This window comes from Perca flavescens, chromosome 15 (assembly GCF_004354835.1).
Source record: "Perca flavescens isolate YP-PL-M2 chromosome 15, PFLA_1.0, whole genome shotgun sequence".
NCBI lineage: Eukaryota > Metazoa > Chordata > Actinopteri > Perciformes > Percidae > Perca > Perca flavescens.
Window position 1 is genome coordinate 8,766,037 of NC_041345.1, and position 17,660 is coordinate 8,783,696.

The window sequence follows — 17,660 nt, forward strand, 5'->3', positions numbered from 1 at the left end:
GAATATTAATTCATAATAAAAACATATATGAAAACAACATTACAGAATATAAAACCACTTAACAACCTGAAAACAGCAACAATGCAATGTAAAATTATTAAATATATACATTTTATGAAAAATACTTATGCACTACCAGCCTGAAAGAATGGGTACTGTAGGATTTTGTACAGCTGCTCAACCAACTCCAGTCACTGTGGGTGTCGAGCACAATAATAAACAGCAGAATCTTCAGTCTTCAGACTGTTCATCTGCAGATACAGCTGCTCTCTGCTGTTGTCTCTGGAGACGGTAAACCGGCCTTGGACTGACTGAGAGTAATAGATTCTGGCATTATCATATTCGATAGTTGCTACAAATTCCAGTCCTTTTCCAGGAGCCTGTCTGATCCAGGCCATCCAGCTGCTACTGAATGACAATCCAGATGTTGTACAGGTCAATCTGTGGGATTCTCCAGGCCTTTTAATCGCTGGTTCAGATTCGGTCAGAGTCTGACCATCAACACCTGTCAAACCAAAAAACGATAAGCATGTCATGCATTACCTTGGTACAAAGATCAGAGAAAATCTTTATGTGAAATATGTCAGTAATACAAATGGGAATGTCAAATCGAGAGCACTGAAAATCTTCACCTGCCCAGCAGAGAGTTAAAAGCAGCAGTCCTGTCCTATAGTCCATCATGTTAAGCTGTGTGTCCACTGTTCTCTGTCCTCCTCTATGCACTCAGATAAGTAGAGGTGGAAGATATCTGAGTTTTGCATCGACTCCTCCTTTTTTGCCTTTCTCCTAACTGTATTTTGTGTTTTCACAAATCATCTCACCATATCTCTTACCATTTTGACTTAGTTTCACATTTTTGACCTGAGGTTACTAATCCTTTTTTATTTATTTTTTTACCGTAAGTCACTTCATAACATTTGAATATGTTTATTTACTCTCAAGTTTCTCCAATGCAATGTACAAATATTGGAATAACGTAATATGTATAATATAAATTGGTTTCAGTTTATGTAGTAGGTAAATCACCTTGTCGGCTTGAGATAGGTAAACAACATCTCATGTCTCCTAAAGTTATTTTTGATCAAATTGCTGTTTTTCATGTGAATAAAGATTATGTACAATATTATTAGACCAAACATCAATTTTTAAACTACTAAAATTCAGAGAAAAAAAAATGTATTCTGAAGAAAATTAAACTGTATTCATTGTGTCTTGTGGGAGTACAGACAATGATGTATCAGTGATTGAAACCTCCAAATATTTAAACTAGGGCTGTCAAAATTAACACCATAATAAAGAGTTAACGCAAACGCTTTTAACACCACTAGTTATTTTTGATGTAGGATTAATGCATGCATGTTTTGTGATTTGGGCCTCGGGACGCTCTTTAGTTTTGGGAAACCAGGAAGTGATGCACAGTAATGATGTGGGTGGCTAGCAGAAACAAGACTTGAGCAGAAATGGATAAAGAAAAGAGTTTTGAATGGTAAGTTCAGTTTCAAAGCCCTTCCAGATGGTTCTCTTGACAAGACTAGGGGTAGTGGTGGAATTGTGGAAATTGGTTCTCTGACAAACACATTTTAGATTGTTAATGAAAATTAATAACGATGTTATGAAAGACAAACTGACTTTTTGAGGATTCATTCATACTGTACTGTAGATAAATCACCATTTGAAAAAAATATAAAGACTGTTTCATCCTTTAGTGTAACAGTGAGCTGGTGTTGAAACCATTAGTGGTCTGAGGGCTCCTCCTCTGGTGGCTTCATGTTACAAGTGTTCAGGCTCTGAGGGGTTTTTGTTCAGGTCTACTGATGGTTTGTGTTACTGTGTGTATCTGGCACAGTAATACACAGCAGTGTCTTCAGGCTGCACATTCTGTCCATTTAGAGTCACTGTGTTGCTGGAAGAGTCCAAGCTGATACTGAACTTGTTCTTCAGTGAATCTTTGAAGCGTGTCGTGGATCCAACTTCTGCCATTCCAATCCACTCCAGTCCTTTCCCTGCAGGCTGTCTGATCCAAGCTGTGTAGTAGCTACTAACAGAATAAGAGACCTGACAGGTGATGGTCAGACGTTGACCTGGCTGCACAGTCACAGAGGCTGGCTGGGTCAACTGTTCACACTTCACACCTGTGGAGAAGAACATGTTGAGTATTGAATCAGTGTAATAACAGTGAACAGTGTGCTGTGATCATACTGTCAGTGTCTCTGCCTCAGTGAGACTCACAGGATCCAGCAGCCAGCAGCAGCAGCAGAGCTACAGAGAACATGGTTGCTATTGAAGGTGATCTGATGGGAGCTTCTCTTCTTCTGCTGCAACTGACAGCATGATATCAAGTCTTTATAGCAGACTGTGAGGAAGTTCACTTTGCATAGAGAAGGACACTGACAGGCTATAAAAGAAGGATGGACTGTCCTGTCACAAGTAAAGTTTTAAATTGTGTTATGAAATATATTTTTGACACATGAAAGTAAATGTAGTTCTTATTACAAACCTAAAACAAACTTAAATTTCATTTGTTTTTAATCACAAATTGTCTAACACAAGTCAAACATGTCAGACAAATAGTTTTATATTTACAACAGAATCAACAGATTAACAGAATAGTTAGTGTCTGCTTCAACTTTATATGGGGGATCTGCAATAATTGATGTTGAACTGAAGCTTACTGTGTGAATGAGAACAGAAGAAAGCAAAGATTTGACTTGTTTTGACATGTTGAGTTTTTGTACAGCGTTGCTCCTTCCTGTGTCACTGTGGCTCTCGAGCACAAGAATAAACAGCAGAATCTTCAGTCTTCAGACTGTTCATCTGCAGATACACCTGCTGTCTGCTGTTGTCTCTGGAGACGGTAAACCGGCCTTGGACTGACTGAGAGTAGTAGATGCTGCCACTGCCACTGCTGATGTAAGCGATCCATTCCAGTCCTTTTCCAGCAGCCTGTCTGATCCAAGCATTCTCATAATCCCCACCAAACCCAGAATATGTGCAGGTCACTCTGTGGGATTCTCCAGGTCTTTTAACCACTGATTCAGACTCAGTCAGTGTTTGACCCTCAGTACCTACAGACATGTAAACAGCTCATTAGTTACTGTAATGCAGCTATGTTGTCTTTGTAAAAGGTTTGTCAGAAAAACATCTATTGTTCTTACCTGCCCAGTTAAATGACAGGATGAGAAAAACAACCAAATAATCAGGTCTGATCATTGTTAAAGCCAGTTGTCTCTGTCCAGTCTACAGTGTGTATGTCAGTGATTTAGTGTCTGTCCTTCACTCTGCAACACATATGTAGAGATGGAAGAGGTCAGAGATTTGCATTGACTCCTCCTCCTATAAGAGAAACACAACACATATCTGGGGGGAAAGAAATCCTAACTTTACATAGTGATTATGATTTTCTCAATAAGGAAGATAGATTTATTTAGACTCAGATTAGATGTATTTATATACTTTGCTCAGCAGCATTTGCTGGCCATCCATATTCTGGATATATCATTCATAAATGTCCAAATATATTCTCAACCCCTGCTGTTCAAAATCAAAAAAAGGAACATTATTACAATTTTTTTTGTAGAAAAGCAAATTTCAATTGTAACAAAAAGCCATATCATTTAATCACTGTAGCATACTGGGAAAACAAACTATATAGTTTTGAGAATTACATTTTTTTTAAGTATGCCCGTTTTGGGCTGTACATCATCGTGCCCCGCCCCCCACTGAATGATTTCTTTCAAAGATTTGAGAGTGGTGGTAGTACAAGGGCCTCCACCAAGCGGGACTGTGTAATATCTTTTAGGCGCACCACTTTTGGACACACTGTTTTGTGAGTAAAGGGAAATAAATATTGGAATAGCCTTCCCTCCACAATAAGGGACCGTCCCACATACATCAATTTTAAAACTCGTTTAAAATTCTGGCTTTTAGAAAACCAAAGATGCACTCACTTTTAACTTTTGACTGCCTCACACGTTTCACTATGTGTAACAATGTATGTTCTGTTGTATTTTGTCTTGACTGTTGTTAGTGTTTGTCTTGCCTCTCAAACTATGAGGGTGTTGCATGCTTGTTACTGTTTTCATGTTTTTAATTTTATGTATCTGCCTATGTACAATAGATGAAAATTAGCTATGGTGCTAACTCTAGCATATCTACATTGTGTACTTGTACTGATGTCCATTAATATGCACTGTCCCTATCTAAATAAACTATTAAAATGAAATAAAAATAACACTAAAAAACAGGAAGTCACAAACCACAACATCAGCTGTTGCTTCCATTGTGGTCATGAATTTGTGTGTGTGTGTGTTTAGAGACACTGTCATATTCTCCTTAGTATCATCTGACGTCTTATCTTCTACTGCCACCTGGAGGTTCATGGGAAAATAATTTGTATGAGGTTTTTGTCAAGCCTCTCTGCTTCATTTAACCAGTGTGTTTCTCTGGCACAGTAATACACAGCAGAGTCCTCTGGCTTTAAGTTGGACAGTCTCAGATACACCATGCTGTTGCTGTCATCTCTACTGATTTCTACACGGCCCTGAACACTGCTGGCATAAGTGTTACTGCTTGAAGTAGAGTATCCGCTCCCTATCCATTCCATTCCTTCTCCTGCAGGTTGTCTGATCCAGCTCATAACACAGCAGCTAAATGTGAAGCCAGATCCCCTGCAGGAGAGACTGAGAGTCTCCCCAGGCTTTTTCACTACTGAACTGGAAGGAATGGACTCCATACTCTGACCTGTACAACCTGATGAGATGAAAGGAGAAAAGAACCACAGAAGAAAGTGAGACAGTCATCTGGGAAGTTTTCTGGTGTCACTGACTGACCATCAGTCCATGATGTCTGAGAAAAGATAACACAGCAAGAAGCAGGAGAACTCACAGGGCAGAGAGAGAGCAACCAGCAGAAGAGTGAGTGTGTTCATCATCCTGAGGCTGGAGATGTGACATCTGATGCTCCACACAAAGTACAAGAGCAGTCAGCAGGACAGAAGTACACTGCACAGACTCAAGATTTGCATCAGAACATAATGGGGAGGGAGTGGCTCCTAAACCAGCACTCTGTGTAATTTGTACAATAATAAATATATTTGTAGAATTTATTATTCTTTCATTTTTTTATTATAATTGCTTTTCCTTCTATGCTATATACAATATCACATCCAGAAACATGATCACTTTTTTGTAGTGTTTTATCATATAACCAAAAAGTAAAAAAAAATAAGGATTATCTGTAAGGTTTACGTTAAATGAACACACAAATGAATGATGTAATGTAAAATGTATGGTTGAGTCACATGGGTGCTGGGTATTTTTGCAGGACTGTTGGTGGTTTGCATCACTGTAGAGCTATTTTTAGGAAAGAACTTATATATATTATAATATATTGAATTTATTTTCTAATTTCAATAATCTTTTTACAAATGCAGGCTCTGAGTCATGATAAACTGTCCCAACATGCTGACAAATACAGTTTTTATTAATGACATATCTTTCATTATAAATTGTCAATCATTCAGTGGAACATGTGTTTTCACAGCCCTGACATGCTTCAGTGCTTCTCACACAGAGATCAGTGTTATTCAGTTGTTGTACAGCTTAGTAGTGTTGTGTGTCACTGTGGCTCTCGTGCACAATAATAAACTGCAGAGTCTTCTTGTTTCAGACTCTTAACCTCTAAGTGCACACGATTTTGAGAAGTGTCCTTGGTGATGGAAAACTGGCCTTGGACACTTTGGGCAAATATTGTGCCAGTTCCGCTATCGATGCGTCCGATCCATTCCAGTCCTTTCCCTGGTTTCTGACGAATCCAGTGCAGCCAAGCTAGAGACAGTCCGTCCACCTTACAGGACAGAGTGACAGGTTGTCCAGCTCTGCTCACCACTGGCTCTGAGGAGGTGAGGGACTGGCCCTGAGCAGCTGGAAGAGACAGAGTTTAGATTACAGGGAGCCAGCCGACATCCAAAGCTCCTTTTCTCCTCCTTCGCTCAACACCGACTTCACTCACCTGAAATGAGAGCCAAGAGGAGGACACTCTGTACAACTGTCATGGTGGGAACTTGACTCAGTCTTCAACTGCAGAGGCTGTTATGGGGATTATATATATTGTGTTGACAGAATGGGGGGGATTATGCTTCAGTGTGAATTTACATTTTAGCAGTGGGAGATACAGAGAGAGAGAGAGAGAGAGGTTTTTCGAAACAGACTGAGATACATTAAATATGTTCATTGTTTCTCTTATTTTCAGTGTGTTTGGACAGTTTTTCAACTGTGTGCATTTCTAAGAGGGTAAGATTGTGTGGTGTGTAGTTCAATGTATACAGTACAAGCTGTAATGTCAGTCTAAGACGTTAATTTAAAAGGTTATTGTTCACCTAAGTGAGGTGGATTACTGCTAATAGAGAAAACAATGTGACAAAGAGCCAAGGAAGTAAAAGTTTGCCTTATTGCAGTATTACTACAGTATCCATTCAGCTTCCAACCCAATGACTTACATACACAAGAATAAACAGCAGCTCCTTCGGTCTTCTAACTGTTTATATTGAAATTGATTTGAAATGATGAAATGGAGAAATATACAACTAAATGAATACATTAAGAATCAGTCACTGCTGATCCATAACCTAAATGTTGTATTTTTGTTGGGGTGAAGCAAGCTCTCAAAGGGTCGGAGTATAAAATTGTAGTTTTGAGTGGCAGTCAGTTAAAATCAAAGAGATAAGCAGAACTAAGTGTTTCCATATAGAGGACAGAGAAACTTGAGACTGAAGCATTCTAGGGTTTTTATGAAAGAAAATGTAACATTATTTGTCACTCCTGCTTTAGATGCCACATGGCTGAAATGTGTATGTAGTATTTATTTTATTCATAACGGGACAAGGATTGTTTTGCTGTCTTTGGCTGTTTTGTAAGGAAGTGATAATTGATAGATAGATAGATAGATAGATAGATAGATAGATAGATAGATAGATAGATGGATGGATAGATAGATAGATAGATAGATACTTTATTCATCCCGAGGGAAACTTTAGGCATCCAGTAGCTTAGACAACCATAACACAAAAAACACATACACACATACAGTATATCTCACATACGAGGATAGGACCCCCTCTATAAATGATATACATATCAAGGGGCTATCCTTTAAATAAATTCAATAAATTGAAATTAAGGTAAGATATTTTTTTTATGTATATAATGGTTATTGTTGGTGGTTAATAATGTCTATATTTTTCAGGGCACATTTTCATGATTTTATTAAAAACAACAAAAGTTAAAACATTGTATTTTTTTCTAAGAATATATCTATAAGAACGGGATCTGAGCAAAGACGAGAAATGTTTCTTACTGCAGGAGTTGAAGTAGTTTAATTTAAGCAACCAGATCGTTGTGATGTTTTTGGCACTTTTGCAAACAAGTGATCTTTATTGTGTTTTTGTGTGTTTAATGTTGAGTAATATAATTTCTCAGGAAAGCAGGACGTTAAATAATGAAGAGACAAAGGGTAATTTATTATAAAAATGATACATAATGTAAAATTTAGGGAAAAAAATTAGAAAAAAGTAGGAATATTAAAAAATATATGATATAAAATATATGATATAAATAATACATTCATATATCATCTTCATTATTTGGCTTCATCAGCTAAGTAAGAATACTGTAGGATTTTGTACAGCTGCTCAACCAACTCCAGTCACTGTGGCTCTCGAGCACAATAATAAACAGCAGAATCTTCAGTCTTCAGACTGTTCATCTGCAGATACAGCTGCTCTCTGCTGTTGTCTCTGGAGATGGTAAACCGGCCTTGGACTGACTGAGAGTAGTAGATGTCAGTAGTGTAGATACTCGCAATCCACTCCAGTCCTTTTCCAGGAGCCTGTCTGATCCAGGCCATCCTGTAGCTACTAAATGTGAATCCAGATGTTGTACAGGTCAATCTGTGAGATTCTCCAGGTCTTTTAATCGCTGGTTCAGATTCTGTCAGAGTCTGACCATCAACACCTGTCAAGATATAAAAAAACATCACATGATCTTAGATGTTACACAATTCAAAACTATGTTTAATCAGTGAAAATCTTCACCTGCCCAGCAGAGAGTTAAAAGCAGCAGTCCTGTCCTATAGTCCATCATGTTAAACTGTGTGTCCACTGTTCTCTGTCCTCCTCTCTACACTCAGATAAGTAGAGGTGAAGATATCGGAGTTTTGCATTGACTCCTCCTTTTTTGGCTTTCTCCTAACTGTATTTTGTGTTTTCACAAATCATCTCACCGTATCTCTTACCATTTTGACTTCATTTCACATGTTTAACCTGATGTTACCTAATCCTTTATTTTAATTTATTTTTACTCTAAGTCACTTTGTAATATTTGAATGTGTTTATTTACTCGCAATTTTGTCCAATGCAAAGTATAAATAATGGAATAATGTTACTGTTCATAAATAAAAGGTATTAATAATATTTTAATTCAAAAAATTGCTTTCAGTTCACGTAGTAGGTAAATCACCTTGTCGGCTTGAGATAATAAACAACATCTCATGTCTCCTAAAGTTATTTTTGATCAAATTGCTGGTTTTCATGTGAATAAAGCTTATGTACAATATTATTAGACCAAACATTGATTTTTAATCTAGCAAAATTCAGAGCACAAAATTCAACTTTTTAAGAATATTCAGCTGCATTCATACATAATCACTTAAATAAGTTCAATTTATGTTGTTATGTTATGTAACGATTTCTAGAAGTCTAATTCAGTCTGTCTTGTGGGAGTACAAACAATGATGTATCAGTGATTGAAACCTCCAAGTATTTAAACTAGGGCTGTCAAAATTAACGCCATAATAAAGAGTTAACGCAAACACTTAACACCATTAGTTGTTTTTGATGTAGGATTAATGTACGCACGTTTTGTGATTTGGTCCTCGGGACGCTCTTCAGTTTTGGGAAACCAGGAAGCGATGCACAGTAATGTTGTGGGTGGCTAGCAGAAACAACCTTTGATCAGAAATGGATAAAGAAAAGAGTTTTGAATGGCAAGTTCAGTTTCAAAGCCCTTCAAGATGGTTCTCTTGACAAGACTAGAGGTAGTGGTGGAATTGTGGAAATTGGTTCTCTGACGAACACATTTTAGAATGTTAATGAAAAGAAATAACAATGTTATGAAAGAGAAACTGACTTTTTGAGGATTAATTTATAATGTACTGTAGATAAATCACCATTTAAAAAAAAAAAAAAAAAAAAAAAAAAATATATATATATATATATATATATATAAAACAGTTTCTCTCTTTACTGTAACAGTGAGCTGGTGTTGAAACCATTAGTGGTCTGAGGGCTCCTCCTCTGGTGGCTTCATGTTACAAGTGTTCAGGCTCTGAGGGGTTTTTGTTCAGGTCTGATGATGATGATGAGTTACTGGGAGAGTCTTAATTCGATACTGAACTTGTTCTTCAGTGAATCTTTGTAGTTTGGTGGATGCAACACCACCATGTACAATCACTCCAGTCCTTTCCCTGCATGCTGTCTGATCCAAGCTGTGTAGTAGCTGCTACCTGCATTTATTTTTTCATATATTTGCTTACTGAGTGTATTTGGTGCAAACATAAATCCACTAACAGCAGCCAAAATTTTGTGAATAGTAATATATTTTGCAGCTTTTAATAAAAGACTTTTAATGGTTTCAGTGTTTACAGATGTCTAAAGAAACAGACATACAGAGAAACTTTGAGCCTTTTAGGGGAAAACATATGACATGAAAAAAACTAAATCCTTTAAAGGGGTGATAGAATGATTATATAGGGTATTAAACACTGTTCCTTATGGTCTCCTAATGGGGTATGTAACATTGGTTGGGCTGAAAATGGCCTGGTTGATAATTTATTGGCCCTTATGCATCCCTGTGTTTTGGCCCTATTTGTAACAAGAGCTTTTCTTCCAAATATGGTATGGTCATGAATATTTAGATGAGCTGCGAGCTGAATAGTTGAGCGAATCTCCATACACACATTAGAGACGCGCGCTGATTCGTTGAGCGAATCTCCATACAAACACATTAGAGAAGCAACAGAATCTCATTGTCCATCATACAAACCGGGAAACATGAAATCAACTAAACACAGAAACTTGACAACACTAAACACAAGGGAGAACAACAAAAACAGGAAACATACAGAAAACTACGAAGCAACAGAAACGGCACAAAACACAAGGCAAAATACAGAAACCACAACAGAACCCCCCCCTCAAGGGTCGGATCCCAGACGACCCTAAAACAAAGAACGGCCCAGGGAGGGCAGCGAGGGAAGACAGGAGGGGGAAACAGTCACTGGGGCACCAGGAACAGAGGAGCCCAGGGCACAGGGAACAGAGGGGCCCGGGGGCACAGGGAACAGAGGGAACAGAGGGGCCCGGGGCACAGGGAACAGAGGGGCCCGGGGGCACAGGGAACAGAGGGGCCCGGGGGCACAGGGAACAGAGGGAGAGCCCCGGGGGCACGGGGAACACAGAGAGCCCCGGGGGCACGGGAACACAGAGCACTGGGGGGCATAGAGAGCACAGAGCACTGGGGGCACAGGGAACACAGAGCACTGGGGGCACAGGGAACACAGAGCACTGGGGGCACTGGGGGCACAGAGCACTGGGGGCACTGGGGGCACAGAGCACTGGGGGCACAGAGCACTGGGGGCACAGAGCACTGGGGGCACAGAGCACACAGAGCACTGGGGGCACAGAGCACACAGAGCACTGGGGGCACAGAGAACACAGAGCACTGGGGGCACAGAGAACACAGAGCACTGGGACACAGAGCACTGGGGGCAAAGAGAACACAGAGGACACTGGGGGCACAGAGAACACAGGACACTGGGGGCACAGGGAACACAGAGGACACTGGGGGCACAGGGAACACAGAGGACACTGGGGGCACAGGGAACACATAACTGTGCCGACTTCGACAAGACAGACTAGGACAGAACAGGGACCGACTCGAACAGAACAGACTCCGACAGAACAGGGACGGACTCGGACTCAGACAAGACAGACTCGGAACCAGACAAGACAGACCCGGGCAGAACAGGGACAGACTCAGACTCAGACAAGACAGACTCGGATAGAACAGGGACAGAATCGGACTCAGACAAGACAGGCTCGGACAGAACAGGGACGGACTCAGACGGGACAGACTCAGACGGGACAGACTCAGACACAGGGAAAGTAATGGGGACACTGATAGTGAAGGGGACAGAGACAAGGATGGGCACGGTGACAGGGACAAGGACAGGCACGGTGACAGGGACAAGGATGGGCACGGTGACGGGGGCAAGGATGGGCACGGTGATAGGGACGGAGACGAGCACAGTGACAGGGATGGGGACAGGCACAGAGACAGGGACGAAGACAGGCACAGTGACAGAGACGGGCACAGTCTTAGGGGCGGTCTCTGGGACGCCAGAGACCAGCATAGTCCCAGAGGCCGGCGAAGTCCCAGAGACCGGCAAAGTCCCAGAGGTGGTCCCAGTGACAAAGTCCCAGAGGTGGTCCCAGTGACCGCAAAGTCCCAGAGGTGGTCCCAGTGACCGGAAACCGCCCAGAGGGGTGCTGGGCAGTGCTGGGACACTGGGCAGAGGCAGCTTGGGACACTAGGGACACCAGAGGGCAGTGCTGGGACACTGGGCAGAGGGACACTAGGGACACCAGAGAGCTCGGGGACACCAGAGGACTGGGGACTCAGGGAGACTACCAGCTAGCTGGGAGTCAGGGAGCTGCCGGCTAGCTGGGAGTCGGGGAAACTGCCAGCTAGCTGGGAGTCGGGAAACTGCCAGCTAGCTGGGAGTCGGGGAAACTGCCAGCTAGCTGGGAGTCGGGAAACTGCCAGCTAGCTGGGGAGTCGGGGAAACTGCCAGCTAGCTGGGAGTCGGGGAAACTGCCAGCTAGCTGGGAGTCGGGGAACTGCCAGCTAGCTGGGAGTCGGGGAAACCGCCAGCTAGCTGGGAGTCGGAACAGCCAGCTAGCTGGGAGTCGGGAAACCGCCAGCTAGCTGGGAGTCGGGAAACCGCCAGCTAGCTGGGAGTCGGGGAAACCGCCAGCTAGCTGGGAGTCAGAAGAGCTGCTGGCCAGCTGGGACTCGGGGAAGCTGCTAGCTAGCTGGGACTCGGGGAAGCTGCTAGCTAGCTGGGACTCGGGGGAGCTGCTAGCTAGCTGGGACTCGGGGGAGCTGCTAGCTAGCTGGGACTCGGGGGAGCTGCTAGCTAGCTGGGACTCGGGGGAGCTGCTAGCTAGCTGGGACTCGGGGGAGCTGCTGGCTAGCTGGGACTCGGGGGAGCTGCTGGCTAGCTGGGACTCGGGGGAGCTGCTGGCTAGCTGGGGCTCAGAGAGATCGCTAGCTAGCGGGGAATCTAGAAGAGTCCAAAAGAGGCCGCTAGCAGGCCGGGAGTCAGGGGAGAGGCCGCTAGCAGGCCGGGACTCAGGGGAGAGGCCGCTAGCAGGCCGGGACTCAGGGAGGGCCGCTAGCAGGCCGGGACTCAGGGAGAGGCCGACTCCGGGACTCAGGGGAGAGGCCGCCAGCTGGCCTGGAGTCAGGAGATGCTAGCTGGCCTGGAGTCAGGGAGATGCTAGCTGGCCTGGAGTCAGGGGAGATGCTAGCTGGCCTGGAGTCAGGGGATGCTGCTAGCTAGCTGGGATTCTGGGATGGGGCTGCTAGCCAGCTGGGAGGCAGGGAAGAGGCCGCTAGCAGGCCGGGAGTCTGGGGAGAGGCCGCTAGCAGGCCGGGAGGCAGGAAAGAGCTGTCACGCCAGCCCAGGGACAGAGGACCTGCACGCCAGCTCGAGGTCAGGAGGGCTGCACGTCAGCTCGAGGTCAGGAGGGCTGCACGTCGGCTCGGGTCAGGAGAGCCGCACGCCCGGCTGGGTCAGGAGAGCCGCACGCCGGCCCGGGTCAGGAGAGCCGCACGCCGGCCCGGGTCAGGAGAGCCGCACGCCGCCCGGTGTCAGGAGAGCCGCACGCCGACCCGGGTCAGGAGAGCCGCACGCCGCCCGGGGTCAGGAGAGCCGCACGCCGGCCCGGGGTCAGGAGAGCCGCACGCCGCCCGGGGTCAGGCACCCAGGTTAGGTCAGGCTCAGGTCCGCTGGGCAGCTTGGGCTCGGGTCCAAGGAGAGGCTGATCAGGGACAAGGCGCCGAGAGCCAAGACGTCCCTTCCTCCGTCCCACGGCCTCCACGGGTCCCTGTGAAGACGGCCAGGCGGGTTCCTTCATAGGACTGCTGGTGGTTGGGGTGCACGCTGACCAGGTTGCGTCGGAGGGCTGCTAGTTGAAGCACTCGGTCTCTGACTAGCAGCTTGCCGGCTGGCTCTTTCAGCTTCTTCGGTCCGTTTAAGCCACATGGAAAATTGTCCAAACAAAGACGTGCAGGGCCTTGGTTCCTCTCCGGGTGGAGAGGGGGCTCGACTGAGAGGAACAGGCGAGGAGATAGATGGAGCGACAAACAATGCCCCAATAGCCACGGTGTTAGTTGGCTGGTGAGCAGGCGGGCTGGTGGGTGAGTTGTTGAGATGGGCTTGACGAAAACACTCTAGCTTCTTCTTAACATCATCCAGGTGGGGAACAAAGTGACTCACCCACGGTCGTTCCTCGAACCAGAGCTGCTGGGTGGTGACCCTCTCCAGGATTGGCGATCGCTGGCTTGGTTTTGAGCGGATCAGCTTTGCCACTGTTTGGTCGAACTGGGCCACTTTGTCTGTAAACAGACGTCTCTCCGCTGGGTCCATGGTGGTCAGATCGTTCTGTGACGAGGGAGCAAGGAATTCGGACCCAAATGCAGAGAGGAGGTAGGCAGGCAGGAGGCGGTCAAACTGAGGTATTTAATATAACAAAGGGCGGCAGTACAAGGACTGGAAACATACAAAATCGAACACTGACGGCAGGAGCAAACAGAACATACAAAGGAACAAACACCAGACATGGGCAAGCACACAAGACGATCTGACAAAAGACAAGGGGAACACAGAGGCTAAATACATGAGGTGACAGGCAAATCATAAACAGGTGAGACAACAGGTGAAGCACATCAGGGCGGGGCAAGACAATCAACAAAGGTGGGAACAGAAAGCAAAGCTAGACATGACAAGACAGAAGACCAGACTATCAAAATAAAACAGGAAGCAGAACATAAACCGGGAAACATGAAATCAACTAAACACAGAAACTTGACAACACTAAACACAAGGGAGAACAACAAAAACAGGAAACATACAGAAAACTACGAAGCAACAGAAACGGCACAAAACACAAGGCAAAATACAGAAACCACAACACTCATATTCCAAACACTGCAATGTTTCATTACCAAATTCACTTCTGAGACTTTTTTTATGCGAGAAATCAACTATATAAAGCTCAAATATGGGCCGTTTTACGAAAATTGATGGCTAATTGCAAATTTGGTAAGACGTGTCGGTGTCGGACTTTTGGAGCTCCACACAGTCTGACGAGAAAGCTGCTGGGCTCCATACCCAGGGCAAAGTCATCCTTTGTGGATTACTGCACTACGGGGCTCCGCAGCTGACTGCCAGCATAACTATAATATATTTACAGTTTGAATTTCGTCACAACACTTATATCACAGCTACCCCAACGTCTTACAAAGCTAACGTTGTGTCCGTTTTCAATTTAAGGCATTTTTATGAACGTCGTTTTGTTAGGAGGAACAGCTAGCTAGCTATATGTCCCATTCAGTACAATGGGAAAAGATCGCTGCTAGCTAGCTACACTTTCGGCATAACTATAGTAGTTAGTAGAGGTCGACCGATATGGGTTTTCTCAGGCCGATGCCGATGCCAATCTTTTGAAATCAGGGTCGGCCGATGGCCGATATATGCTGCCGATTATTTTGGCCGATATTTGGCCGATATTTGCTTGTTTTTAACCTCTATTTGAAAGATAAAATTACGAAGTACTTTGATATAGCTATATTATATTTCTATATATTTTACATTTTACTTTAAAGTGATGAATAAATATTTATCCAGTTCATAATGTTACATTACTAAAGTAGAGTTTCTTCAATTGTCAAAGGATTATCTACTGTAATACTAAATTGCCAAAGTCATAATGTTATAATAGTATAAAATAGGGAAAGAGAGGGGGGAGAGACTCAGATGTCATTAAGATCACATTGCTGTTTGTTGTCTGTGGAGGTTTTTGTGCAGCTGCTCCACTGTCTTCAGTCACTGTGTCTGTCGAGCACAGAAGTAAACAGCAGAATCTGCTGCTGTCAGGCTCTGGACCTCGAGGTACTGAGTGCTGCTGGGAACATCTTCAGTCATGATGAAACGGCTTGAAAGGAGCTGCCATAGCTAGCAGAGTTTGAACCTGTATCCATCCTCCCAATCCACTCCAGAGCTTCTCCTGGTCTCTGTCGTATCCAGTGAAGATACTTGCTTGTCATGCTATAACCAGATATGATACATGACATCTTCACTGTCTCTCCAGGTCTTTTCACCTCAGAGAGAGACTGGTCCAGTTTGATCTCACTCCAAACTCCTGTAAGGAAAGAAATTGTGATAATCATCCATCACAGAGGTGAAATACAGTAGTTACACTAGAGTGTCTTCAGCGTGTAATGCAGAAATGACTCTTACCATGAAAAGTAACTATGAAGAATAAACTCCATGAAATCATATTTTCCATTCTGTAATTAACAATGTAATCTAGTGTTTTCTGATCTGAATATTTCTAAGTTTTCTAAAGTGTCCCAGTTGTGCTGTCATAAATGTTCTAAGAGCTGTTGATGGTGTGATTATAAGGAAGGAAGAGTTTGCATGGACCTCCCTCTTCAGGTTTAAAAAGCGAACATGGAAAGCAGATGCACGTTATCATCAGTAGTTTTCTACAAGAGCAGGGAAACTAAAAAATACCAAATACCTGTTTACTATTTCTGCTATGAAATACTACAAGGACAGACAAGATGTACTTTTCTGACAGTATACTGAACTGAGAAATATTTCTTAAATTCAAGTATGGTATGGTGATTAATATCCACGGTAATACAACATGTATTGAATAATAATGTGAATAAAAAGATGCAAACATTCATCAACACCAATTACAATCCAGCTGAATTAATTAAGATTACCTCAAACCACCATCTGCATTAAGAGGAAGTTTTTCAAATGTTTTCTAAGAAACAGCTGCATTAAAAACATCTGTCTGCTCTGTTTTCTAGCGTGTCCAACATCAATATAAACCTAAATATAGGACTATAAGTTAAACTTCTCCAGCACCAATAATCACATAAAAAAGTTAAAAAATAATCTTCTGACTAATAATATATTGTTTAAATGTGACTTACCTGTTACTGTGACTTCAGTCCCGCTGCCCCAGTAGTCGGAGTAATCACAGTGCTGCATCTCCATTCACTGCTGGAACAAAAACCTGACATACCAAAAATAATGTGTGAAAACCTCATAACGTGACTAAAGAACACATACATCCTGATCAGCATTATCCCCTGATGTTATCCTGGGAGCATATGTTTTGTGCTGATTCTTAATCAGCTCTTAAAGTTAAGATTTACTGCAAGATGACAATTATGTCTGTGTACCAACTCTGACTTTAAACTACTAATTTAATAACTTTTAACCATGAATCTGCTTAATAAAAATAATAACCACAGTAGTTACCTCATATTTCAGTAGGAAATATTTAGTCCTGAGCTTTTTTTTCATCACAAGAATGGGAGAGCATTAGATTATTGCTCTTAGGTTTTTGTATGAATCTATATCTCAACCCAGCCCATCACTGTGATAAACACTAATACAAAAACTAAACACTGTTTCCTGCACTGGAGGGACGGGGGGCTGTATTATCAGCAGTGGGTAAGAATAAAACAAAATATTCTAATCAACATAAATATATTTAAGGTTGGAAATTGGTTAAATTGTTTTTTGCATTAAACATATATTTTTTTCAGTTTATCAAAGTATTAAGTTAAATTTTATTTATCATCAGTATATCTTGACATGACTTATTTATGTATTTGACTATGAAAAAAACTGTATTTTTTTTTTACATAAAAAAAAACATTTAATATATTGATAGAACACCATGCCAATAAAGGTTGGCCAACATCCATTTATTCAGACCATAATAATATTTTTTTTTATTTCAAAATATTTATTAATATTTTGTAAGATATTTGAGAAATACTGGGAGCTTGTAAACGTACAGCTTGTTACGGGACTTAAAAAGCCTAGAACAAAACACTGTTAAATTAAAATAAACAATGGATTATATAATTATTGTTATTTTTTTCTTATTGTTCTTACAGCTCAGCCTCATATAAGAGATGATAATCCTGATGGTGTGTGAACTCCACTTTTTGTTTCTATTTAGGGCAAGTTGTGATAAAAGCATAGTGTGGGGAAATGCATCAAATACTGTCAATTATGGGGTATTTAAACTTGCATTTTCTATCAGTGACACAGTGACATTTGTAGTGGTTTGTGTACAGCTCTGTGGCTTCCTGTATCACTGTGGCTCTCGAGCACAATAATAAACAGCAGAGTCTTCAGTCATCAGGCTGTTCATCTGCAGATACACCTGGTCCAGGTTGTTGTCTCTGGATATGGTGAAGCGATTCTGACTGACGTTGAATAAGCTT

The 17,660-nt window shown here is 42.6% G+C and overlaps 6 gene segments (V, D, J or C); all 6 read right to left on the reverse strand.

Annotated features, from left to right (window-relative positions):
* Positions 1-172: 172 nt before the first annotated feature.
* Positions 173-686, reverse strand: LOC114569139 (immunoglobulin heavy variable 3-30-3-like). The segment is given in 2 exon segments: positions 173-505; positions 633-686. Coding segments are annotated over 2 exon segments (363 nt in total).
* A 1,138-nt stretch (positions 687-1,824) lies between these two features.
* LOC114569164 (Ig heavy chain V region 5A-like) lies at positions 1,825-2,354 on the reverse strand. The segment is given in 2 exon segments: positions 1,825-2,132; positions 2,230-2,354. Coding segments are annotated over 2 exon segments (351 nt in total).
* Positions 2,355-2,754: 400 nt separating this feature from the next.
* On the reverse strand, positions 2,755-3,244 carry LOC114569379 (Ig heavy chain V region 914-like). The segment is given in 2 exon segments: positions 2,755-3,065; positions 3,156-3,244. Coding segments are annotated over 2 exon segments (366 nt in total).
* Positions 3,245-4,375: 1,131 nt separating this feature from the next.
* On the reverse strand, positions 4,376-4,953 carry LOC114569380 (Ig heavy chain V region 3-like). The segment is given in 2 exon segments: positions 4,376-4,749; positions 4,885-4,953. Coding segments are annotated over 2 exon segments (420 nt in total).
* Positions 4,954-5,616: 663 nt separating this feature from the next.
* Positions 5,617-6,061, reverse strand: LOC114569381 (immunoglobulin heavy variable 1-24-like). The segment is given in 2 exon segments: positions 5,617-5,921; positions 6,010-6,061. Coding segments are annotated over 2 exon segments (348 nt in total).
* A 1,621-nt stretch (positions 6,062-7,682) lies between these two features.
* Positions 7,683-8,193, reverse strand: LOC114569151 (immunoglobulin heavy variable 3-21-like). The segment is given in 2 exon segments: positions 7,683-8,009; positions 8,090-8,193. Coding segments are annotated over 2 exon segments (357 nt in total).
* Between the last annotated feature and the right edge of the window lie 9,467 nt (positions 8,194-17,660).